At 42.8% G+C, this 25,933-nt stretch overlaps 1 protein-coding gene and 1 long non-coding RNA gene across 2 annotated transcripts; one reads left to right on the top strand and one right to left on the bottom strand.

The window, feature by feature from the left end:
• Positions 1 to 11,484: 11,484 nt before the first annotated feature.
• Positions 11,485 to 13,665, top strand: LOC100599765 (tripartite motif-containing protein 60-like). The gene has a single exon (XM_030815223.1). It carries the CDS (start codon positions 11,968 to 11,970, stop codon positions 13,381 to 13,383), a length of 1,416 nt encoding a protein of 471 aa, XP_030671083.1. The 5' UTR covers positions 11,485 to 11,967; the 3' UTR covers positions 13,384 to 13,665.
• A 9,716-nt stretch (positions 13,666 to 23,381) lies between these two features.
• On the bottom strand, positions 23,382 to 23,855 carry LOC100600330. The gene has a single exon (XR_004030864.1). It is a non-coding gene; the product is annotated as a protein FAM218A (long non-coding RNA).
• Between the last annotated feature and the right edge of the window lie 2,078 nt (positions 23,856 to 25,933).

Below are 25,933 nucleotides of genomic sequence, written 5' to 3'. Positions count from 1 at the left end.
TATTAAGAACTTATTTATTTATTTATTTATTCACTTACTCATTTATTTTTGAGACAGAGTCTCGCTCTGTTGCCCAGGCTCACTGCAACCTCTGCCTCCCGGGTTTAAGCAATTCTCTTGCTTCAGCCTCCTGAAGAGCTGGGATTACATGTGCCCACCACCAGGCCTAGCTAATTTTTGTATTTTTAGTAGAGACAAGGTTTCACCATGTTGGCCAGGCTGGTCTCGAACTTCATACCTCAAGTAATCACCTGCCTCGGCCTCCCAAAGTTTTGGGACTACAGTTTTTTTTTTTTTTTTTTTTTTTTTTTTTTTTTTGTCTTCCCCCCTCCCCCCCCCCCCCCCCCCCCCCCCCCCCCCCCCCAAATTTTGGGACTCACCAGTCCGTTTGAGCCACCATGCCTGGTCTCTTAAGTAATTTTTATTTTTTTAAATTTTACTTTAAGTTCTGGGATACATGTGCAGAATGTGCAGGTTTGTTACATAGGTATACATGTGCCATGGTGGTTTACTGCACCTATCAACCTGTTATCTAGGTTTTAAGCCCCGCATGCATTAGGCATTTGTCCTAATACTCTCATCCCCTCGCCCTTCCACCCCCCAACAGGCCCTCGTGTGTTTTGTTCCTCCCTGTGTCCATGTGTTCTCATTGTTCAACTGCCACTTTTGAGTAAGAACATGAGGTGTTTGATTTTCTGTTCCTGTGTTAATTTGCTGAGAATGATGGCTTTCAGCTTCAACTATGTCCCTGCAAAGAACTATGTCCCTCAACTATGTCCCTCATTTTTTTATGGCTGCAGAGTATTCCATGGTGTATATGTTCCACGTTTTCTTTTTCATTTTTTTTCTTTTTGAGATGAAGTCTTGCTCTTGTCCTCCAGGCTTGAGTGCGATGGCGCCATCTCGGCTCACTACAACCTCCAGCTCCCGGGTTCAAGCTTTTCTCCTGCCACAGTCTCCCATGTAGCTGGGATTACAGGCGCTTGCCACCACGCCCAATTTTTGTATTTTTAATAGAGACAGGGTATCACCATGTTGGCCAGGCTGGTCTCGAACTCCTGACCTCAGGTGATCCGCCTGCCTCAGCCTCCCAAAGTGCTGGGATTACAGGTGTGAGCCACCATGCCCGGCTATATTCCACATTTTCTTTATCCAGTCTATCACTGATGGGCATTTGGGTTGGTTCCAAACATACGTGTGCATGTGTCTTTATAGTAGAATGCTTTATAGTCCTTTGGGTATCTTAAATACTTTTTTTTTTTTTTTTTTTGGTGACAAAGTCTCGCTCTGTCGCCCAGGCTGGAGTGTGGTGGCGCGATCTCGGCTCACTGCAACTTCTGCCTCACGGGCTCAAGCAATTCTCCTGAGTAGCTGGAATTACAGGCAGGCGCCTCCACGCCGGCTAATTTTTGTATTTTTAGTAGAGATGGGGTTTCACCATCTTGGTCAGGCTGGTCTCGAACTCCTGACCTTGTGATCCGCCCACCTCGGCCTCCCAAAGTACTGGGATTACAAGCGTTGATTTTTTATTTTTTTATTTTTTATTTTTTGAGATGGAGTCTCGCTCTGTCGCCCAGGCTGGAGTGCAGTGGCGCAATCTCGGCTCACTGCAAGCTCCGCCTCCCGGGTTCACGCCATTCTCCTGCCTCAGCCTCTCCGAGTAGCTGGGACTACAGGCGCCCGCCACCACGCCCGGCTAATTTTTTGTATTTTTAGTAGATACGGGGTTTCACCGTGGTCTCGATTTCCTGACCTCGTGATCCGCCCGCCTCGGCCTCCCAAAGTGCTGGAATTACAAGCGTGAGCCACCGCGCCCGGCCTATAAGCGTTGATTTTTAATGCCACGTACTGTGACAGGGAAAGAAACCACCCTGCTGGCTGCATAGTTTCAGTTTAAATAGCATAATATACAGGGTGGGTGCAGTGGCTCACACCTTTAAGTAATCCCAGCATTTTGGGAGCCCGAGGAGGGTGGATCGGTTGAGCCCAGGAGTTTGAGATCAGCTGGGCCAACACAGTGAAACCCCTGTCTGTACTGAAAACACAAAAACTTAGCCGGGCGTGGGTGGCACGCGCCTGTAATCCCAGCTACTGTGTAGGCTGAGGCGGGAGAATTGCTTGAACCCGGGAGGCGGAACCCGGGAGGCGGAGCTTGCAGTGAGCCAAAATGGTGCCATTGTACTCCAGTCTGGGCGAAAATAACAAATAAATAAATAAATACCATGCACTCACCTCACTGCAAAGTAATATGGGGGAAGCTGCTGCCACTGGTATTTCTTTTCCTTTCTTTTTCAGGAGACTCTGGAATTTCAAAAGGTTTACGAACCAGGACTTCGCTTTATCGGTTGATTGTCTAGGTCACACCTCTGTTCAACTGTCCACCATACACCCTTTCTAGGATATATTAAAGGCATCAACGGGTCTTTATTCCACGATTCAAATCTTGGTACTTCATGTTTAAAATGCTTCACTGGCTTTTCTTTGCATTTGATAAAAACCAATATCCTCAATTTTGCCTAAAGGGCCTTGCAGCATTCATTCTCGCCTATCTCATCAGCCTTACAAAGCCATTTTCCATATTTTATACTTCTTGAAATGTCCCACGTTTTAGTGCCAACCAAACGACCCCTTTCAGTTCCTTTTGTACCAAGCTTTTAAAAATTATCATTTCTAGGCAGGGCGCAGTGGCTCACGCCTGTAATCCTAGCACTTTGGGAGGCCGAGGCGGGCGGATCACGAGGTCAGGAGATCGAGACCATCCTGGCTAACATGGTGAAACCCCGTCTCCACTAAAAATACAAAAAATTAGCCAGGCGTGGTGGCGGGCGCCTGTAGTCCCAGCTACTCTGGAGGCTGAGGCAGGAGAGTGGCGTGAACACGGGAGGCGGAGCTTGCAGTGAGCCGAGATCACGCAACTGCACTCCAGCCTGGGCCACAGAGCGAGACTCCGTCTCAAAAAAAAAAAAAAAAAAAAAATCATTTCTGGCTAGGTGCGGTGGCTCACGCCTGTAATCCTGGCACTCTGGGAGGCCGAGGCGGGCGGATTGCCTGATCTCAGGAGTTCGAGTCCAGCCTGGGTAACATGATAAAAACCCGTCTCTACTAAAAATACAACAACAAAAAATTAGCCAGCCGTGGCAGCTTGCGCCTACAGACCCAGCTACTGGGGAGACAGGCAGGAGAATTGCTTGAAACCGGGAGGCAGAGGTTGCAGAGAGCCAAGATCGCGCCATTGCACTCTAGCCTGGGCGAAAGAGAGATTCCGTCTTTTATTTAAAAAAAAAAAAAAATCATTTCTAAAATATTTTGTAGACGCAGGGTCTGGAAATGTTACCTAGGCTTGTCCTGAACTCCTGGCCTCAAGCGATCCTCCCACCTCTGCCTCTGAAAGTGCTTGGATTACAGGTGTGAGCCACTATGCCCGGCCTGTACTAAATTCTTTAAAGTTGAGAGGCTCCACATTAGCTCTTCTTCCAGCCTTGAAGACTTTGACCGTGGAATTGATCCAACGAATGCCTCTTCATCCCTCAAATTCCGTCTGAAATGTCACTTCCTCAGGTAAACCTGAGTTCATAGGGTGGGGCACAATCCCACAGGGTGGGAGAGATCCACCCACTCACCCACTGAGATGCAAACTAATCCAAAGGGCCTTCTATTCCTCTTTCAAGCATAGAGAGTGCTCAACGACTCCACCCTGCGACCCCAGGCTATGGGAAGCAGTTGACCCTGCAAAGCTCTCCACTCCCTCACCATCTGGGAGGGGACGCTGTGCTGGTGAAGCTTTTAAAACCAACTTGCAGACTTACTTGGACCCTCAAGTTTACTCATATAAATAAAAAATGATAAGAATCCGAAAAGACAGCCAGGGGAATTAAATGCCAGTTGGGGCCAACAGGGCCCTGATCACAAAGAGGGCACCCCCAGCTCTCAATCTTCACACAATCCCTGCACCCAGGGTCACAGAGCATGCGCAGGCCCTTCCCGCCCACTTCCGGGGCAACCGCCAACCACCGCGCAGGCTGAGCCCCAGGCTGGAAGCCGCGCACTTGGTGGGGTTGAGGTGTGAGTCCTTCCTCGCGGGGGCTCGGTGGGTCCTGAGCATTCTCTGGCCGGGTTTACTGATCCGTCTGCTCCAGGTGAGCTTGGAAGGCCCAGAAGGGCCTCGCCAGGAGGCTTAACTGGACAGGGGCTTCTTGAACATTCTCTGTGCCTAAACCTCCGGGTCGCTGCCTGCCCACGACTGGATCTCCTTAGTCTCTGGCGTAGTCTTGTGAAAAATTCAGGATTGTAGAGTTAGAATGGGGGTGTTGGGCTTGCGTCAATTAAGCTTTAAATGTTATGATCTGAATTAGGGTTTATGAAGTGGCTATGTTATCTTCCAAGAGTTAATGTATGTGTTTGGGAGTGGGGTCTGGGGAGTTAAGGGAGCGAAGTGGTAGCTGCCAGTTGAGAACCAACCAGCCTAGGTCGTCTGCACCCTCGACCTATGTAAGCATCCTTTAATCCTCACAAGGGTCTTACAGGTACGAATTATCATTTCAACTTTGTAGATGAGGCGCTTTAGGTGCAGGCATGTTAAGAATCAGCCAGTATGATGATAGTTGAAACTGAGAGCTTGGAATCTGCCACAGGTTTTATTTATTCCTCAAACAAGCTAGAGACATAGTCCCACCAAGAAGCTTGCTGCCTGGTGAGGGGTTTTTACAGTTAGGTAAAGAATTGCAGAGTAGCTGTAAAATCGCGTTATAACTGTGATATGTGACATGATGGGAGCTAGGCAAAAAGCTTGGACTAGATCTTAATGGATCTTTTTGCTTTGTTTTCCTTAAAGCATAGGTTCACAAAGTACAGTCCGCAGGCCAGCAGCATCATCTGGGAACTTAGGAAAAAACCAGCGCTACTGAATCAGAAACTGGGGATGTGGCCCAGGCAATCTTTTACGAAGACCTCCAGGTGATTATAATGCAAGGTAAGATTTGAGAACTGCTTCCATAAAGTAATAAAAGACCAGTGGAATGTTTTCAGTTGAATATGAAAGGATTCTGTTTGTATTTGAAAATGTCAATTTAGCTACAGACTTAAGAAATTGGAGGCACCATTGTGTATCTAGGAGAGAGACATAAGTGGTTTAAACTCGGGTGGTGACCGTGCCTACAGAGCTGTTCTGTTCACTTAATGTCCTGATTTTAAATAGTAAAGAAGACTGCTTTGGGTGTATGCTTGGGGAAAGGAGGGCACAATGATACCTGGAGTGAGTCCTCTTGTGTCCTTTGTGAAGGGGTGGCCTGCCCCTGCACACCTGTGGGTATTTCTAGTCGGGTGGGACGAGAGACTGAGAAAAGAAATAAGACAGAGACAAAGTATAGAGAAACAACAGTGGGCCCAGGGGACCGGCGCTCAGCATACCAAGGACTGGCACCGGCCTCTGAGTTCCCTCAGTTTTTATTGATTATTATTTTCATTATTTCAGCAAAAAGGAATGTAGGAGAGCAGGGTGATAATAAGGAGAAGGTCAGCAACAAACATGTGAGCAATAGAATCTGTCATAATTAAGTTCAAGGGAATGTACTATGACTGGACGTGCACGTAAGCCAGATTTATGTTTCTCTCCACCCAAACATCTCAGTGGAGTAAAGAATAACAAGTCAGCATTACTGCAAACATGTCTCGCCTCCCACCATAGGGCGGTTTTTCTCCTATCTCAGAATTGAACAAATGTACAATCAGGTTTTATACCGAGACATTCAGTTCCCAGGGGCAGGCAGGAAACAGTGGCCTTCCTCCATCTCAACTGCAAGAGGCTTTCCTCTTTTACTAATCCACCTCAGCACAGACCCTTTACAGGTGTCGGGCTGGGGGACAGGTCTTTCTCATCCCACGAGGCCATGTTTCAGACTATCACATGGGGAGAAACCTTGGACAATACCCCGCTTTCAAGGGCAGAGGTCCCTGCGGCTTTCTGCAGTGCATTGTGCCCCTGGTTTATTGAGACTAGAGAATGGCGATGACTTTTACCAAGTATACTGCTTGTAAACATTTTGTTAACAAGGCATGTCCTGCATAGTCCTAGATCCCTTAAACCTTGATTTTATACAACACATGTTTTTGTGAGCTCCAGGTTGGAGCAAAGTGGCTGGGGCAAAGCTACAAATTAACAACATCTCAGCAAAGCAATTGTTTAAAGTACAGGTCTTTTTCAAAACGGAGTCTCTTACATCTTCTCTTTCTACATAGACACGGTGACAGTCTGATCTCTTTTTTTTTTTTTTTTTTTGAGATGGAGTCTCGCTCTGTCACCCAGGCTGGAGTGCAGTGGCGCAGTCTCGGCTCACTGCAAGCTCCTCCTCCCGGGTTCACGCCATTCTCCTGCCTCAGCCTCTCCGAGTAGCTGGGACTACAGGCGCCCGCCACCACGCCCGGCTAATTTTTTGTATTTTTAGTAGAGACGGGGTTTCACCATGGTCTCGATCTCCTGACCTCGTGATCCGCCCGCCTCGGCCTCCCAAAGTGCTGGGATTTCAAGCGTGAGCCACTGTGCCCGGCCTGATCTCTTTCGTTTCCCTGCACTTTGCACTGTGCTAGAGTCCTTTTTTGTACATGTTTTCTTAAAAGTATATTTTTCTTCTGACTTTACCATTTTTTCCAATGATGCTCTGCAGTTTACTATGTGACATTGGGCAAGATTCTTTTTTTTTTTTTTTTTTTTTTAAGATGGGGTTTTCCTTTTGTCGCCCAGGCTGGAGTGCAATGGCGCCATCTCAGCGCACTGCAACCTCTGCCCCCTGGTTTGAGCCATTCTCCTGCCTTAGCTTCCCAAGTAGCTGGGACTACAGACGCGCCACCATGCCCGGCTAATTTTTGCATTTTTAGTAGAGACAGGGTTTCACCATGTTGTCCAGGCTGGTCTCGAACACTTGACCTAAGGTGATCTGCCCGCCTTGGCCTCCCAAAGTGCTGGGATTACAAGTGTGAGCCACCGCGCCCTGCTGGACAAGATTCTTAAAACTTTTTCAGGCTCAATTTTTCCAATCTCTGAGCACCCTATGCAACCTCACTCACATTCCTATGCACTTTCTAACTTTCTTGTTCTGCTCAACAGTACCCATTTGAAAGTATTAAGCAAGTATTGGGAGTTACCATACCACACTTAGTGTGGGCAGGTGGGAAGAGTGGTTTGTAAGAGACAGTATTCTTTTTATTTCTTTTCTTTCTTTTCCTTTTGTAGAGATGGGATTTTGCCATGTTACTCAGGCTGGTCTTGAACTCTTGGCTCAAGCGATCCACCCAGCTTGGCCTCCCAAAGTTCTGGGATTGCAGCCCTGAAGCCACCACTCCCGGCCATTATTCTATGTTTTCTGTAGTTGTGTTAGAATTTTTCACAAGTTAAATATACTCTCATCCCTGGATATACAATATACACAGGGCATTGGTTCCAGGGCACCCGAAGATACCAAAATCCATGAATGCTCAAGACCAGTGGATGCAGGTTCTGCATCCCAGGAATACTGTATTTTCGATTCTATCTGAAGTTAATTGCGTTAGTGGATGCTGAACTTGCGGATATGCAGGGCTATTTAAAATAAAGGATGTATTTTAAAATTCTATAACTTCGGTCTCACTCCAAAATTAGTATAGGAAAATTTTCTGAAGCACACCACTACTACAGTGAGCCTTTGGAAGTTACTGCCTTTACTAATCATTTCAGGACTAGCAACCTTATAAGCCATAACAGCTTTTAGGTGAAATGTCAATGTGCTTCTTTTTTGAGACAGAGCCTTGCTCTGTTGCCCAGACTGGAGTGCAGTGGCAGCATCTCTACTCAATACAACCTCTGCCTCCAGGGTTCAAGCAATTCTCCTGCTGCAGCCTTCCAAGTAGCTGGAATTACTGGCATGCGCCACTACTGCCAGCTAATTTTTGTATTTTCAGGAGAGACAAGGTTTTACCATGTTGGCCAGGCTGGTTCTCGAACTGCTGACCTCAAGTGATCCACTCTGCCTTGGCCTCCCAAAGTGCTGGGATTACAGGTGTGAGCCACCACGCCTGGCCCAATATGCTTTATATGTAAGTAAATATAGGTTATCTCTATATGTGTATGTATTACATACAATACATAAACTATACTATGCTATAATAGAAATATGTGGATTCAGCTAAATTTGTATGACCTCTTGAGAGATTTTCTGAGATAGTCCTACAATACTTTTTATTGTACATGGCTTAAATGCCAAGGACTATGACAGATGTCTTACATAATTTATTCATTTATGCTTAAAACCTGAGAGAGTATTATTTCCTACTTTCTGAAAAGTGAAACTCAGAGAAATTAACTTGACCAAGTACATGTAGCTAGCTAAGTGTTAGAGTTGGATGAAAACCCAATTCTGTTAGGTATTGTTAGCTCTCAGTTTGTATTTTATCTGTTTTCTCCATTGTAGTGTTGGATCAGTAAGCCCATTTTTCCCTGTTAAAATATTTGGGATACATTATTAAATATGAACAACTGAACATATCAAATATGAAAAATCTAAGTTGATTTGATATATAGAGGGGTGCATAGGATGCCGTGGGAGTGTAAAGAAGGAGCAGTACAACTTAGTGATTATCATGCCAGTGGTTATGCAATTAGCGTAATGTTGGATAAGCATGTTCAAATTCTTATAGACTCCGCTTTTTCAGCTCTAGGCTTTTATAGCTCTAATTGAGGATAATAGCTCCTAACTTATGGAGTTGTTCTGATGGTTTAATTGAACCTGTGACTATATGGAAGATCCTTAGCGTAGTGCCTGACATATAATAAATTATCCTTGAGAACATGTGTCTTGGGCTGAGTCTTTAGAAGGACCAAAACTTAGTCCTAGGGAAGAAGTGAGGGTAGGGTAATCTAAGCAGAAAGTGGTTTGTGCAGAAGAGGGAAAGCATGACACCTATGTTTGTTTGTTTGTTTTCGTTAAGTACTTTAGGAGACTGTAGCCAGATGAAGATAATGAAATACGAAGGGTTCTGAATGGCGAGCTAAGGGTGAAAAACTTTGTCCTGACTTGTGGGGAGTTATAAACAGATTGTTATGAGGGGAAACAACATTTAATTTGTTTAAAGAGTGAAGGCCTGAGGGACAAGTTAAATGATATCAACAAGCACTAGGCATGTCGGGCGCAGTGGCTCATGCCTATAATCCCAGCACTTTGGGAGGCCAAGGTGGGCCGATCACTTGAGGTCCAGAGTTCAAGACCAGCCTGGACAACATGGGGAAACCCTGTCTCCACTAAAGTTACAAAACTTAGCCCGGTGTGGTGGCACACGTCTGTAGGCCCAGCTAGCTACTCAGGAGGCTGAGGCAGGAGAATCACTTGAACCCGGGAGGTGGAGGCTGCAGTGAGCCAAGATTGTGCCACTGCACTCAAGCCTGGGCCACAGAACAAGGCTCCACACACAAAAAAAAGCAATAGGCAAATCTTGAATTTGGGGTAGTCTAGGACAAAGGTGGAGGCAGGGAACATTATTCTAGATAGAAAAAGATTTAAAAGAACTAATAAGCAAATGCAATACATGGCTCTTGTTTGGATCCAGATTCTAATACATCTAACAGAAAGCTCCCTTGGTCAAGAAGAATTAGCTACCATTTACATGATATTCTTATAAGAAAAAGAGGTTGTTATACTTCCCATTTTACAGGTCAAAGAAATGCGATTCAAAAAAAGACACATCGATTTTCTAAAGATACACAGTCAATAGCTGAGCCAGGATTCAAACCTGGTGTCCTCTCAATAATGTTAGAGCTTACCTTGTAAAATAGTGCCTCCTGCAGCATGTTGCTGTGATAGCTTTTGCTTGTGCAGTCATAGGACACTGAGTTAAAGCTTACTTTAAATTTGGGAATAATTGATAAATGGTGACTGTCTAAGGCTACTGCATATTTTCCTATTCTGCTAGTCTAAAGAGAATGTCTGTATAGTAAAAGAACTTGCTAGGTCACCAAGACAGAGCCAATGTCACATGTCAAAACCATGCACATACTATTACTTTCACTGTCGTTGGGTTATGAGGAAAGCGAGAGGAAGAACAGTTGAGGAAGTGTCTAGGGAAAGAAGGTGAAGGGGAAAAAATACTGTATTGATGGTTAGGTGGCTTGCAAGCTTTGATGGAGGAATTTGACTTGCTTAAAATCGGGTTCCTGTGGGTGTCTTGAAAGCAAGCCAGGAAGTTTTTCTGCCTCACTTTTGTTTTGAAAGTGTCAAACTTACAGAAAGATTGAAAGGGCGTGCATCCTTATACTTTTTCCCTGGATTCACCCCTGTTGTTAACTTTTTGCTACATTCATGTTTTCTCTATTTATACTTTTTTTTTTTGAGACAGAGTTTCCCTCTGTCACCCAGGCTGGAGTGCGATGGTGGGATCTCCGCTCACCACAACCTCCTCCTCTCGGGTTCAAGCGATTCTCCTGCCTCAGCCTCCTGAGTAGCTGGGATTATAGGCATGTGCCACCACACCCAGCTAATTCTGTATTTTTAGTAGAGACGGGGTTTCTCCCATGTTATTCAGGCTGGTCTAGAACACCTGACCTCAGGTGATCTGCCCACCTTGGCATCCCAAAGTGCTGGGATTACAGGCGTGAGCCACCACACTCGGCTACACATTTTTTTAATTGTTGAACCTTCTGAAAGTTTCAGGCTTCCAGATGGCTTCCCGCTGTGCACCAGTATATATATATCTCCTAACAACAAGGGCATTTTACTTCTTACTGTGATAATTTTATTGTGCTCAATTTAACACTGGTACAACATTATGTGATATACAGTCCATACTAAGAATCTCACATTTATTTCTTCCCCATTTGTTTTTGAGGGGGGAGATAGAGTTTTGCTCTGTCACCGGGGCTGGAGTGCCGTGCTGCAATCTCAGCTCACTGCCACATCTGCCTCCCGGGTTCCAGTGGTTCTCCTGCCTCAGCCTCCCAAGCAGCTGGGATTACAGGCACATGCCACCATGCCCAGATAATTTTTTGTATCTTTAGTAGGGATGGGGTATCACCATACTGGCCAGGCTGGTCTTGATCTCCTGGCCTCAAGGGAGCCCAGCGCCTTGGCCCCCCAAAGTGCTGGGATTACAGGTGTGAGCCACCACACCCAGCCTATTCCTAGCATTATTTTGTTTTGTTTTGTTTTTATTTCAAGATCTCAGATTCAATCAGGGGTCACACGTTGTATTTATCATGTTTGTTTCCTTTCCTTAAATGTAGAAACCTTTTTTTTATGCTTGTTTTACCTGACATTGACATTTTTGCAGAATGCATACTAGTTGTCTTGTAAGAATGCTCCACAATCTGAATTAGAGTAATTTTCCCTAATGGTTAGCTTGAATGGCAATATTTTTGGAAAGAATATTATATAGGCAATGTTGTATACTTGCCATAGCATCCTATCAGGAAGCACATAAGTTTGTCCCATATTTTTTAGTTTTTTTTTTTAAATAAGTAATGTATGGGGTGAATCTCTGCAATATGAATATCTTGTTTTTCCAAGAACTTCCACCCCATGATTTTAGCATTCATTGATGATTCTTGTGTGAACGTTTAATACATTTGTGATTATGGAATCAGATTTTTAACGTGGGGTCTTTTCTCCATAGGAAGGATTCCCTATCTTGGACCTGAGACTGCTTTCTTGAAGAAAACTTGACTTTATTTCATTTAGTGGGAAGAGCAGCAGCCCAGCTATTAAGTTCTAATATGCAATAGGCCGCAGGCTGTGAAGTGTTCATGGCAGTAGACTCTGAAGCTAAGGAGCTGAGGGCTTAGCAAGTTTCTAGAAGCTGCCAAGGCAACATGCCAAGTCAGTAAAACTGAAAGTTGGTCAGATTTCAAGGTCTGGGGAGGATATCCACTGTGTACTGGGTCTTGAGCTCTAGAGAGCTAGGCCTTGCTAAAATAAAAGAATTACCTTACCTATCATCTTTGTTCAAGGCTCAATGGAATTTGTGACAGCCCTGGCTGACCTCCGAGCAGAGGCTAGCTGTCCCATCTGTCTGGACTACTTGAAAGACCCAGTGACCATCAGCTGTGGGCATAACTTCTGTCTCTCCTGCATCATTATGTCCTGGAAGGATCTACATGATAGTTTCCCCTGCCCCTTTTGCCACTTTTGCTGTCCAGAAAGGAAATTTATAAGCAATCCCCAGCTAGGTAGTTTGACTGAAATTGCTAAGCAACTCCAGATAAGAAGCAAGAAGAGGAAGAGGCAGGAAGAGAAGCATGTGTGTAAGAAGCATAATCAGGTTTTGACTTTCTTCTGTCAGAAAGACCTAGAGCTTTTATGTCCAAGGTGCAGTTTGTCCACTGATCACCAGCATCACTGTGTTTGGCCCATAAAGAAGGCTGCCTCCTATCATAGGAAAAAACTGGAGGAATACAATGCACCGTGGAAGGAGAGAGTGGAACTAATTGAAAAAGTCATAACTATGCAAACCAGAAAATCACTGGAACTGAAGAAAAAGGTAAAACATAGGGCAGAAGAAGTCAAGTCTGAATTTGAGCAACTTAGGTTATTTCTCCAAAATGAGCAAGAGACTGTTCTTAGGCAATTACAAGATGAAGAGATGGATATTTTAGCACAACTACATGAAAGCCTAACAAAATTTTCAGATTATACCTCTTCATTAAAATATCTATTAAAGGAGATAGAGAGCATATATGTGAAGTCAGAACTGGAATTACTGGCAAATGTTAAGGATATCTATCACAGATATAAGAATTTAAAATTCCCTGAACCGTTTTCATTCAAATTAAAAGAATATGGTTACCATCTGCCTCCACAATATTCTGGCCTAGACAAAATTATCAAGCGATTTCATGTAGATGTAATTCTAGATCCTGAAACAGCACATCGTAAACTTATAGTCTCAGAAGATAGAAAAACTGTGCACTATGGAAATACAACACAAAATGTACCTCATAACCCAAGAAGATTTTATCTCCTCCCAGCTGTTCTGGGTTCTAAGGGATACAGTTGTGGCAGGCAGTACTGGGAAGTAGAAGTGAAAGACAAGCCTGAATGGATTCTTGGTGTCTGTAATGACTGTCTTCCCAGAAGGAGGAAGAGTCAACCAATTTTAGTACAGGATGGATTATGGGGAATTTGGCGATCTAGTCAGAATAATTATATTGTATTGGGCCATAAGGAAATTATTCTGCTGCCACAAGTAATACCTAGTAAGATTGGCATTTTTTTAGACTCTGAAATGAATGAAGTTTCCTTTTATAATTTGAATGATAGATCTCTTCTCTATACTTTTAATGATAATTTTACAGGAGCACTTTGGCCTTATTTTTATACTGGAACTGACTCAAAACCCCTTAAAATTTCTATAGTAACAGATTCTGAATGAACTATTAGAAGGCTCAGTTTCTTTCACCTAGTAGACATAATTGAGCCAGTGAATCTAGTTTTGGCTATTCTGTATTTTGTCCAGTTTTTCCCATAAAAAGCAATGTTTTTTATCTCAGTTTCAGCAACTTTCAAAAAATGCGATTATGGAACCTACTTTATATTAAATTATGGGGTCAGTGACAAAGTACTTTAGAAATTCTACAGTAAAATACTTGAAAAATATATTACTGAAGAAATGTATTATGTAAGAAAATCTATTACTTTCGTAATTGCCAGTAAAAGCCCAATAATTTTTTTTCTGTATTTCTTATATACTTTTCCTTTAAGAAAGATTAAGTCCTTATTAAAGGCATTCATCATTACTCTTGAACTACCTGCTATGTAAATACAGCCTCTTTTTCTTTTCTTCTTTTCTTTTTCCTCTTCTCCCCTCCCCTCCCCTTTTTTCCTGGAGTGCAATGGCCAGGATCTCAGCTCACTCAACCTCCATCTCCCAGGTTCAAGCAATTCTTCAGCCTCAGCCTCCCAAGTAGCTGAGATTACAGGTGTGTACCACCATGCCCAGCTAATTTTTGTATTTTTAATAGAGGCGGGGTTTCACCATGTTGGTCAGGCTGGTGTCGAACTCTTGACCTCCAGTGATTCGCCTGCCTCGGCCTCCCAAAGTGCTGGGATTACAGGTGTGAGCCACCACGCCCAGCCAGGTAGCTACTTTCAACCTTTTTTTTTTTTTAATTAAAGTTTTTATTTTTCTATTTTGCCCAGCGTGGTGTTGAACTTGTGGCCTCAAGCAATTCTCCTGCCTTAGCCTCCCAAAGCACTGGGGTTACAGGCATGAACCACCATGCCCAGTGCCACTTTCACCTTTCATCTGTCTACCTCCATATTTCTAAGTAAATTACTTTATTTTTTATTGTGTGTGCCTTTGTCAGTATTGCCTTAGTCCTATAGAAAATGAGATGGCACTCTTACATCCTCCTCTGCCACACACACACATACTGTACACACACAACCGGTAGATAATCTGTTCTTCTGTTCCCACTAGACAGAGTACCCTCTAGTGCTGTTCAGCTACTGTCCTTCACTTTGGGAACTGATCTCTAGTTTCAGAATCCATCTTAACTTAGTTCCATCTTTTCCTCCTTATTCTGTTAATTCAGGAATTAACATCTTTCAATAGATCACAGATGGGTAACATTTGGAAAACTTGTGTCAACAAAAAAGACTAGAGCTTTTGGTAGGATTATGTTGTATCTTTTTAGATGAATATGAAGAAAATTGACAACATGTCAGCGAGTAGACATAACAGTGAATCTATTCAATGAATTTTTATGTAATTGTCTCTGAAATTAGTAGTTTTTAGTGTATGTGTATTTGACATCTTTTGTCAGATTTGTCCTTAAGTATTTAATTTTTTATGTTGATTATTTCAATTCTAATTGTTCATTACTAGTATACAGAAAACTAATTTTTGAATATTAATCTTATTTCCTATAGCTTGCTAAACTCATTTTTAGTAGCTCTTGTTTAGATTCCATTGGAGTTTCCGTAGAGATAGTCATGTCATGGGCAGGTAAAGACATCTGTATCTCTTCCTGTGTAATATAGATCATTTTTCTTTCTTTTTTTTTTTTTTTTTGACATAGAGTCTCGCTCTGTCACCCACGCTGCAGTGCAGTGGCATTATCTCGTCTCACTGCAACCTCTGCCTCCTTGGTTCAAGCAGTTGTGGAGCCTCAGCACCGCACCCTCTCCACTCCAAGTAGCTGGGATTACAGGTGCCTGCCACCATGCCCGGCTAATTTTTGTATTTTTAGTAGAGATGGGGTTTCATCATGTTGGCCAGGCTGGTCTGGATCTCCTGATCTCAGGTGATCCACCCACTCCAGCCTCCCAAAGTGCTGGAATTACAGACATGAGCCACTGCACCCAGCCCCAAAGCACAATTTTTAAAAATCTAGGTTTAATGTTTGAATTATTGTTCACAAAATTTATTTGAATTACAACTATTGCTTTATAACCACTTTAGCCAGCTTTTTAGAGGCAGTCACTTTGAACTCAGCTCTTTTGGTATTTACTTTTATAGTCACTAAATCACATTCCAATAATACCTCTGGATTTTTCAGTTTGAAGTATTATGATGTCCCACTTTGGGAGACAAGAATTTGGAACAGCCTTCACCTTGTGGCCCTCTTCTAATAGAATTTCTCATTTTTGTTTTAGAATATTTTCTCACATTTATTTTGACTGTTTCAATACCATTCATTTCTGAGCCATGTATTGTCAAGTGATTGCCTTTTTGCTTTTTCTATAACAGTTTCCTGTAGTTAATACTTATCTCATCTTCAATATGGTTTGTATTCCATGTTCTTAATTCATTCCCAAACTGTCCCCTGCAGTTGTCTAGTTTTCTGAATTCATTTAAAGGCATCTGGCTTTATACCATTTTCATCTTGCAGAATACTCTCAAGGAGCCCTCTCATCTGCAACACAGGCACATTTGTTCACTAAGCCAGTGGCTCAGATATCTTGGGGATATTCTTGGCATCTCTTGCATTGTTTTACCTGTCTTTATATTTTTCCATTTGGAACTTGGTTTCTTGTTTAATTTGAGCACATCCTTCAGTAGCTTTCTAGTAAGGTTCATGGGAAATAAAGTTTTTGAGACCTTTGTATCTGAAAATGTCTTTAGTCTATCCTGATATTTAACCAGAAGTTTATCAGGGCCTGGAATTATAGTTTTAAAACAATTCACTCTTATGTATTTTTAACCTTTTAAATTGGGAAATATATTGTTATGATATTTACAATGTGTAATGACATACATTAAGGCCGGGCGCAGTGTCTCACGCCTGTAATCCCAACACTTTGGGAGGCTGAGGCAGGCAGATCATGAGGTTAGGAGTTTGAGACCATCCTGGCTAACACAGTGAAACCCCGTCTCTACTAAAAATTCAAAAAATTAGCGAGGCTTGGTGGCATGCACCTGTAGTCCCAGCTACTCGGGAGGCTGAGGCAGAAGAATCACTTGAACCCAGGAGGCAGAAGGTGCAGTGAGCTGAGATCGTGCCACTGCACTCCAGCCTGGGTATCATCTCAAAAAAAAAAAAAAAAAAAAAAGCATAGGCAGAATTCTATAAGCATGAGATTTAATCAATACATTACATAGATTTGGTCATGAACTCGCACCCAAGGTCAGCTGGCGTTATAATGGATAAATTCAAGCTCCAGGTGCTATTGTAAAGCTTCAGTTTTAAGTTTTTTGTTTTTGTCTTTTTTGAAATGGAGGCTCACTCTGTTGTCCAGGCTGGAGTGCAGTGGTGCAGTCTCAACTCACTGCAGCCTCCCTCTCCTGGATTCAAGCGACTCTCACGCCTTAGCCTCTGGAATAGCTGGAATTACAGACTCGCATCACCGTGCCCTGTCAATTTTTGTATTTTTAGTAGAGACGGTTTCACCATGTTGGCCAGGCTGGTCTCAAACTTCTGATCTCAAGTGATCCACCCGCCTCAGTCTCCCAATGTGCTGGGATTCCAGGTGTGAGCCACTGCGCCCAGCCAGTTATTTTACACCAATTCAGAGAAAATTACACGTCTGGTTACATTACAATAATAAGTAGACATCAAAAATACGATGACGTTGGTGAAATAAGTGTTATTAGAGATACATGGATCAACTGAAATATTCAAGGATCTATAAACTCAGTGGCTTCTGTGGACAAGAAAACAGTTATAGTTTAAAGACAGAATCATTTCTGTAAGTGATAAGGGTTTTGTAAATGAAAAATATATACTGATACATTTCCAGCATCCCTACTCTGCATTCCCCTTTGGCCAGTTTCTGACTACTTAACATTCCACCACCAACCTTATGTCCCAAGAAATCATCACTATAATATTCTTTATCCCCATTTCCCCTACATAATCAGTCTTCTTCCTAATTGTTCCATCCCTTATTCATCACCAAAACTAAGGCACTGAGATAGTGGAAAGAGCATGCATTTGAAATCCCATACTAAGTTGGGCAGTTTGTGGCAGTTAACAATTTCTTGCCTCCATTTTTATCTTTTCAAAGAATCAGCTTTGGTTTTGTTGATTTTTCTCTCTTGTTTCCAATTTTCAATTGAGTTCTGCTTCAATTTTTATTTTTGTCATTCTGCATGCTTTACATTTAAAAGCTCTCCATCTCCTTTTTTTCTCTAGTTTTTTTTTTTTTTTTTTTTTTTTTTGAGACAGAGTCTTGCTCTGTCGCCCAGGCTGGAGTGCAGTGGCAGGATCTCGGCTCACTGCAAGCTTCGCCTCCTGGGTTCACGCCATTCTGCTGCCTCAGCCTCCCAAGTAGCTGGGACTACAGGCGCCCGCCACCACGCCCGGTGAATTTTTGTATTTTTAATAGAGACGGGGTTTCACTGTGTTAGCCAGGATGGTCTCGATTTCCTGACCTCGTGATCAGCCTGCCTCGGCCTCCCAAAGTGCTGAGATTACAGGCATGAGCCACCATGCCTGGCCATTTTTCTCTAGTTTCTTAAGGTAAAGGGTTAAGTTACTGATTTTAGATTTTTTTCTAATATATTATAAATTTAATGCTATAAATTTCACTCTAAATACTGCTTTAGCTATGTTACACAAACATTGAAATATTGCATTTTTATTTTTATTTTGCTCAAAATATTTAATTTCCCTGAGACTCTTTTACTCAAGGGGTATTTAGAAGTGTACTAGTTTTCACATTTTTGTGGGTTTCCCAGAGATTTTTCTGTAATATCTATTATGATTTTGTATAGTCTGATAACGTAGTTTGTGTTATTTCTTTTTTTTTTTTTTGAAACGAGTTTCACTCTTGTTGCCCAGGCTGGAGTGCAATGACACAATCTCAGCTTACTGCAACCCCCGCCTACTGGGTTCAGGCGATTCTCCCGTCTCAGCCTCCCAAATAGCTGGGATTACAGGTGTACACCACCATGCCTAGTTAATTTTTGTATTTTTAGTAGATACGAGGTTTCTCCATGTTGGCCAGGCTGATCTCGAACTCCTGACCTCAGGTGATCTGCGTGCCTTGGCAGTGCTGGGATTACAGGCGTGAGCCACCGTGCCCTGTCATTTGTGTGATTTCTATTTAAATGTGTGAAAGAATGTTCCATAGCCCATGATGTGGTTTATCTTGGTGAGTGTCCCATAGGAGCTTGAAAAGAATGCTTATTTTGAGTTCTCTGTTTTTTGTTTTCACTGGAGACAAGATCTCACTAATGTTGCCCAGGTTGGTCTCAAACTCCTGGCCCCAAGTGATCCACCCACCTTGGACTTCAAAAGTGCTAAGATTAAAACAGGGTCTGACTATATTGCCCAGGCTGGCATTCAGTAGCTATTTATAGGCAGAATCATAGCCCACGGCAGCCCCAAACTCCTACTGTCTGCCTCAGCCTCCTGAATAGCTGGGACTACAGGTGCACTCCACCATGCCTGGCTTCTCTGGGTTTAATCAAGCATGTTTTATGATTACATTTTAATCTTTTCTATTAACTTATTTTATACATTTTTTTTTTTTGAGATGGAGTCTCGCTCTGTCGCCCAGGCTGCAGTGCAGTGGCGCGATCTTGGCTCACTGCGAGGTCCGCCTCCAGGGTTCACGCCATTCTCCTGCCTCAGCCTCCTGAGTAGCTGGGACTACAGGCGCCCGCCACCATGCCCGGCTAATTTTTTGTATTTTTAGTAGAGACGGGGTTTCACCGTTTTAGCCAGGATGGTTAAAATGACACCATTTGATACGGTCCCACAGTTCCTAGGTTCTCTTTTTTATTCTTTTCACTTTATATTTCAGTTTGGGTAATTTGTTTATCTTCAAGTTCACTGATTATTTCCCTAAGTGTGTAAAGGGTACTAATGAGCCCATTGAGGCATCTTCATCTCTTTTCTGTGGTTTTCATTGCTAGCATTTCCATTTGACTTTATAGTTTCCAACTCTTTGATAAAATTATCTATCTGACCCTGCATATTGTCTTTATTTTCCGCCAAAGCCTTTAAAATATCAATTATCGTTATTTTTCTTTTTTTTTTTTTTTTGCCTGAGAGTTCTTATTTTGTGTCATAGCTTAGTCTGGTTCTGATGTTTTGTCTCTTCAGAGTGTGGTTTATTGTCCTCTTACATTGTCTTTTTGTGTGCCTTATATTTTTTGTTTCTTTTGTAAAAACCAGACATGTATAGGAAAATGTATACTGAGGTAAATATACGTATACATTTTTTTTGAGATAGAGTCTTACTCTGCCACCCAGGTTTGAGTGCAGTGGCACCATCTTGGCTCACTACAACCTCCACTTCCTGGTTTCAAGTGATTTTCCTGCCACAGCCTCCCAAATAGCTGGTATTATAGGCATGTGTCACCATGCCCAGCTAATTTTTGTATATTCAGTAGAGATGGGTTTTCACCACGTTGGTTAGGCTAGTCTTGAATTCCTGACCTCAGGTGATCTGCCTGCCTCAGCCTCCCAAAGTGATGGGATTATGGGCATGAGCCACCACACCCAGCTGGTAAATATTTTTATACTTGTAGATTATATTAGTTTTATAGGGAATACCCTAATATGGTATCACAAACTGGGTAGTTTACATAACAGGAAACTTTTTTTCTTTTTCTTTTTTTTTTGAGACAGTCTGTCGCCTGGATTGGAGTGCAGTGGTGCCATCTTGGCTCACTGCAACCTCCACCCCTTGGGTTCAAGCAAATCTCCTGCCTCAGCTTCCCAAGTAGCTGGGATTACAGGAGCCTGCCACCATGCCTGGCTATTTTTTTTTCTTTTTTTGTATTTTTAATAGAGATGGAGTTTCATCATCTTGGCAAGGCTGGTCTTGAACTCCTGACCTCGTGATCCACCCGCCTCGGCCTCGAAAAGCGATGGGATTACAAGCGTGAACCATCGTGTCTAGCCCATAACAGGAAATTTATTATCTCACAGTTCTGGAGGCTGGGTCCAAATTATGAGTGTTGGCAGGATTGGTTTGTTCTGAGGGCTGTGATACAGAATTTCTTCCATGCCTCCAGGTTCTGTTGTGTTGCTGCCAATCTTTGGCATTCCTTGGCTAGTAGATGCATCACTCCAATGGCATTCCCCCATGTTTCCTCATATAATCTTCCTCTATGCATACCTTTGTGTCAAAATTTCATCTTTTTATAAGGACAGCAGTGATACTGGATTAAGGCCCACCCTAATGACCTCATTTTGACCAATTACCTTCTAAAGACCTAATTTCCAAATAAGGTCACATCTGAAGTACTGGAGTTAGCACTTCAACATACTTTTTTGGGAGAACACAATTCAACCAACAGCAGAGATGAACTTGTTTCCCTTCTGCTAGGCCTGTAGTGAGGGTGTGTTTGTATTAATCGAGCCAGGAGTTTTGCAGAGTTTGAAGTTTGTTATTGCTATAGTTACCATTAATTCATTAAAGACTTCACACTCCCCTAGTGATATGTCTCTTTCATTTCTCAAACTGGGTTCTACTGTTATTTTTACTCAACTCCTGTAGTGTGGTTTTGGGAGTTGGGGAAGCCCATGTTCTCTGATGTTCTGATTGAGCATGAGTCATGGGCAGGCACTCTGAACTCTGGTCTCAGGCATGTGTGGCCTTCACAAATGTTCTTCACTCTCCTCCAGATGTAATGCTGGGCCTAGCACACATTCCCACATCTCACAGCACAAAGAGAAATGACTGGCACATCTTCCAAGTCCCCTTATTCAGGGAACTACCTGGTGATGCGCTCACCAAAAGAAGGGAAGAAAACTAAGAAGGAAAACAAGGGACTCAGACAACAATAGACTTAGAACCTCTGGACATAAGACAGAAGATAAAAGATAATTCTTAGGGTAAGGGAAACATGAAAGGCCTCAGAGGACAGCTGTGCATCACATCACCCAATTTCAGTTCATGCTAAGATGATAGAGGGCTTCAGGAGATTGAGCACTACAAAGAAAATGAATATAATCAACAAATTACATGTCGAGTTTAGAGAGGAACTTTAGAGATTAGCAGATATGGGGCTGAAAGAGATAAACAGAAAATGCAGCAAGCAAGAAATCAGGCAATTTTAATCACAGTAAAACAAAATTTGTGTATCAAAGAAATTATAATTATAGTACCTAAGTGGCTCAGCTGTGAACAATTATATAGTCGCCCGAACATATTAATCCAATTATATTATCATATTTGGATATTTGTGGAGAAAGATAGAGTATGTGCCTGGGTAGTGCGAGAGACCTAAATTCTCAGTTTACCTAATAGAATGTTAATTTAAAATGTCTAACATTAGACATATTACAGTTATGGAGAAATAGCAAGGTCAATGGAATAAATCATGCCTCTGTTTAACAGGAATTTGGTGTAGGATGGCATGACCCAGGAGGTTTTTGTTTTTATATAAGCCTGTTTTGTTGCTGGACTGAACTAATAGCTCTCTATATAATTTTGATAAAATTCATAATGTGGAAAGCATTGAATTATTGACTGTGTAATATGCCATCTTTCATCTTAGAATATCAAAAGTACTTTACAATTTATTCCCATTACATCTCTGAAGAGTAGGCATTTCTAATACTGTTTTATTGATAGTTGCTAAAATAATGAAAGAACTTTCTTCTGCTTATAAGTGGCAGACAATTCAGAATTGAAGAGCTCCTCTCCTAAATAATACAAAATAGCTTTCAAATAATTCATCCTTCATAATCTATTACTGTACAGATTTTAAGAGGTTAGAAATCACACTCAGTGTGAAACACAGCCTAAGTAGTTTCATAAAAATATCACTTGAAGAAAAGATATGAGATCTGGCATTCAAGTTATAAGATTAAACCTCATCCCCTTCATTGTCCAGAAAAAATCCTAACATTACTGGGTCTTACTTTTAATAGAACGATTGCCACTCTATGCAGTGTAATTACTTTGGCAAAGTTATTACATTTCTGTAGCTGAATACTAAAGCATGAATCCTATTGTGATGGCGTCTTTTTCCATCTCCTAGGAAGACAATTCTAACAAACAACTCTATTATATCTATCCAGTTTGATTTTGTCCTCTTTCTCTTCCTCCTGGTAATACCAGCCTTAATCTTTTTTGGATCATGAGTTTTTGTGGTGTATTTCCAAATCGCACTGTATTCTATCTTCAGAGATGCAAGATTATGACTTGCTGTTTCAGAATCTAGAGTCAGATCTATGTAAAATGAATTAAGAATGTTTTGTCGACCATAATTTTGTGGCAGAAGTCTAGAATCATCATCCCTTGTTAAAATGGAAAAGCTCATAAAGTTTTTATCTTAATACCTGTTATTGATACATACCCTTATATCAGTTACTAGTTATTTGAGTGAATAGTTTACTCTGCTATCTCACTTATTAGAACTTTTTTTTTTTTTTTTTTTTTTTTTTTTTTTTTTTGAGACGGAGTCTCGCTCTGTCGCCCAGGCTGGAGTGCAGTGGCGCAGTCTCGGCTCACTGCAAGCTCCGCCTCCCGGGTTCACGCCATTCTCCTGCCTCAGCCTCTCCGAGTAGCTAGGACTACGGGCGCCCGCCACCACGCCCGGCTGTTTTTGTATTTTTAGTAGAGACGGGGTTTCACTGTGGTCTCGATCTACTGACCTCGTGATCCACCCGCCTCGGCCTCCCAAAGTGCTGGGATTACAAGCGTGAGCCACCGCGCCCGGCCTTAGAACTTTAAATAAGAAAACATGGTCTGAAAGTTTTGTTTTCATCTAGTGTGTGTATCATATCCTATTCTTTATATTTTCAGGTTTTCAGAACGGCATCTTATTCATTTTCCGAATAAAGCATAAAGTGCTCAAAATCAGAGTTTAATCTCTTCCTCTAATATTCGACTATCTTCGGTAGCATTCATGTAATTTTAGTTAACATAACTATTGGTTTAGTTTTGGCTTATTTAAAGCATCTTACACTTCCTGTTTCAGAGGTCAGATGTCCCCTGTGAGCTTCTTCCTTGAGGCAGCCTGCTCTACAGGACAGGTGAGCCCAGCGGGAGCCAGCCCACTGCAGACCCAAACCCTCTAGTCCTTGTCACAAAAAGAGGCTGGGACCTGATGGTGGTTCTCTCCCTGACTTTTCCTGGTGGTCCTTCTGACTTGGAGTGGCCTGGCAATTTCAGTGGCGTGACAGCCGGAATGTTGCCACTAAAATTCCTCTCTGGGCACCATGAGCAGCTGACAGGGCACGCTGAGAAAACGATTCGCTTCTCCCAGGATTGGTGGAGCGACCGCTGTTGGACGAGAGTGGTCGTCCCTGGATCTCTTAGCAAAGAGACACTGCCGTGGCGGCCGCCGGTCAGCGTATAAGGTCTGTTAGGGAGACCCGAAGCCCTGCACCAGGAACGCAGTTTGGCTCGCCCAGCCCACCCTGCAGGGCTGGCTCTCCAGGCGCTGGGTCCGGGGAGAAGAGGACAGCTGCCCCGCCGCACCGCGCATCCTTCCATCCACTGTGGTACCTGGCGCTGCCCCCGGTCTCCAACGTCGCGCTACACTTCCACGGCCTCACCCGGAAGTCGAAGCCCAGAGACGGTGCCGGCCGCACCCAATCACTGCTCTGCCGCTCTGACTTCCGCTACGGACTCGCCCAGCCTCCTGGGAGAAACGCTGCAGTTCTTGGGGCGCTGAGGCCACTTGGGAGCTTTGCCTTCTGTGAGAAGGTTGCATTCTGAAGGAACCTCAGCTCTTTGCTTTGCTCTTCTGCCACCCACCCCTACCTGTGTCGTACTGAGGGCTCTCCCTGCCCCGCCTTAACAGAAGAGAATTCCAGTTGCTGTTTTAATTTATTGAATCTTATTTATAACTGGTTGGAGAAAAATGTGGTTATAATTCCCACTGAACAGCTTATTAAAAGTTACAGTAACACTATGATAATTGAGATATTGTCTTTTAGGGAATAAATAATGAAATTATAAGATGAAATATACAGAAGAAATTACAAGATGTCTGGGAATTTACTCCATTGGCAGGAGAAGTTGCTGGTGTTATAAAGATTGTTAATTCAAATGACAGAAATTGGTTTCTTTTTATGTGTAGGTTCTTCATAATGTTCTCTCTACTATTATGGATGTATGAAATACTCCACAATTTAAAAGCTTCCTTTCGTACCCGGCATGGAAGCTCATGCCTGTAATCCGAGCACTTTGGTAGGCTGAGGTGGGCGGATCACATGAGCTCTGGAGTTTGAGACCAGCCAGGCCAACATGGTGAATCCCCGTCTCTACAAAAAATACAAAAATTAGCCGGACATGTTGGCCCGCCCTTGTGGTCTCAGCTACTCCGGAGGCTGAGGTGGGAGAATCGCATGAACCCGGGGAGTTGAGGTTGCAGTGAGCCAGGATGGCGCCACTGCACCCCAGTCTGGACGACAGAACGAGACCTTGTCTCAAAAAAATAAATAAACAAAAGATTTATTTCAAAAGGCTAATCATGTTTCAGCGTTATCAATGCCTCGTTCAAGAAAAGCTCATTTCTCTTGCTCTTTTCTTTGAGCCGCCTCCCCGCTTTCAGTCCGCCTCAGGGCTCTCAGATTCTGTCTCCTTTTCTCTTCCTCCTCACAGTTGTCCCTAATCTTAATCGATTTTCCATCCTCTACCAATCCTATCTCCTTTCCTGTCTGCACCCTTTTTAATCTCATAAAACTGCCAAATTAGTTTAAATTGGGATTGAGGAAAGAGCGAGACCAGGCATTGTGCTTCCACCTGGGTGTGTGTGTTCTGTGTGTGAATCCCAGGCCTGGTCTCAGATTACCTGAGTCATCTGGGGCTGGTCCCTGATACCCTCTCTTCATCCTTTTGTGGTCACACGAAGACAAGGAAAATCAACCTCAATTTCCCTTTAAGTTTTCTGTAAATATAAACACCAATAAAGACATATCTTCTGGAAAACTTGGTTGTGGTTTTTTTTTTTTTTTTTTTTTTTTTGAGACTGAATCTCACTCCGTCACCCAGGCTGGACTGCAGTGGCAAGATCGTAGCTCACTGTAGCCTCAAACTGCTGACCTCAAGCAATCTTCCTGCCTGGGCCTCCCATACTACTCGGGTTGCAGTCTTGAGCCATTGAGCTCAGCCTGGAAAAAATTTTTTAAAACATAAGATTTGGTGTGGCACAGAACTCAGTATATTCCAAGAATGATTTTTGTTTCTCATTCTTCTGTTGACTGTTTAATGGTAGATATGCTGATTTTGCAGAACAGTTCAGACATAATTAGATGTAATTAGGGCAAACCAGCATGAGGCCCCTTATGAGAAGTCCAAATCTGTGATTGTCGTACAACATACAAAAGAACTTTCTCATATACGATGTCAGAGTAAAGAGTGAACCAAATAGGTATATATGTAGGATATGTGTATGCTACTATAATACCATAATCATTTTTTTTTTTTTTTTTTTTGAGACGGAGTCTCCTGTCACCAGGCTGGAGTGCGGTTGCCGGGTTCTCGGCTCACTTCAACCTCCGCCTCCCAGGATCAAGCGATTCTCCTGCCTCTGGCTCCCGAGTAGCTGGGACTACAGGTGCCCTCCA

This window comes from Nomascus leucogenys, chromosome 7b (assembly GCF_006542625.1).
Source record: "Nomascus leucogenys isolate Asia chromosome 7b, Asia_NLE_v1, whole genome shotgun sequence".
Classification (NCBI taxonomy): Eukaryota; Metazoa; Chordata; class Mammalia; order Primates; family Hylobatidae; genus Nomascus; species Nomascus leucogenys.
Note: the sequence above shows the minus strand (reverse complement) of the source record. Positions and strands in the feature narration are given on the sequence as shown.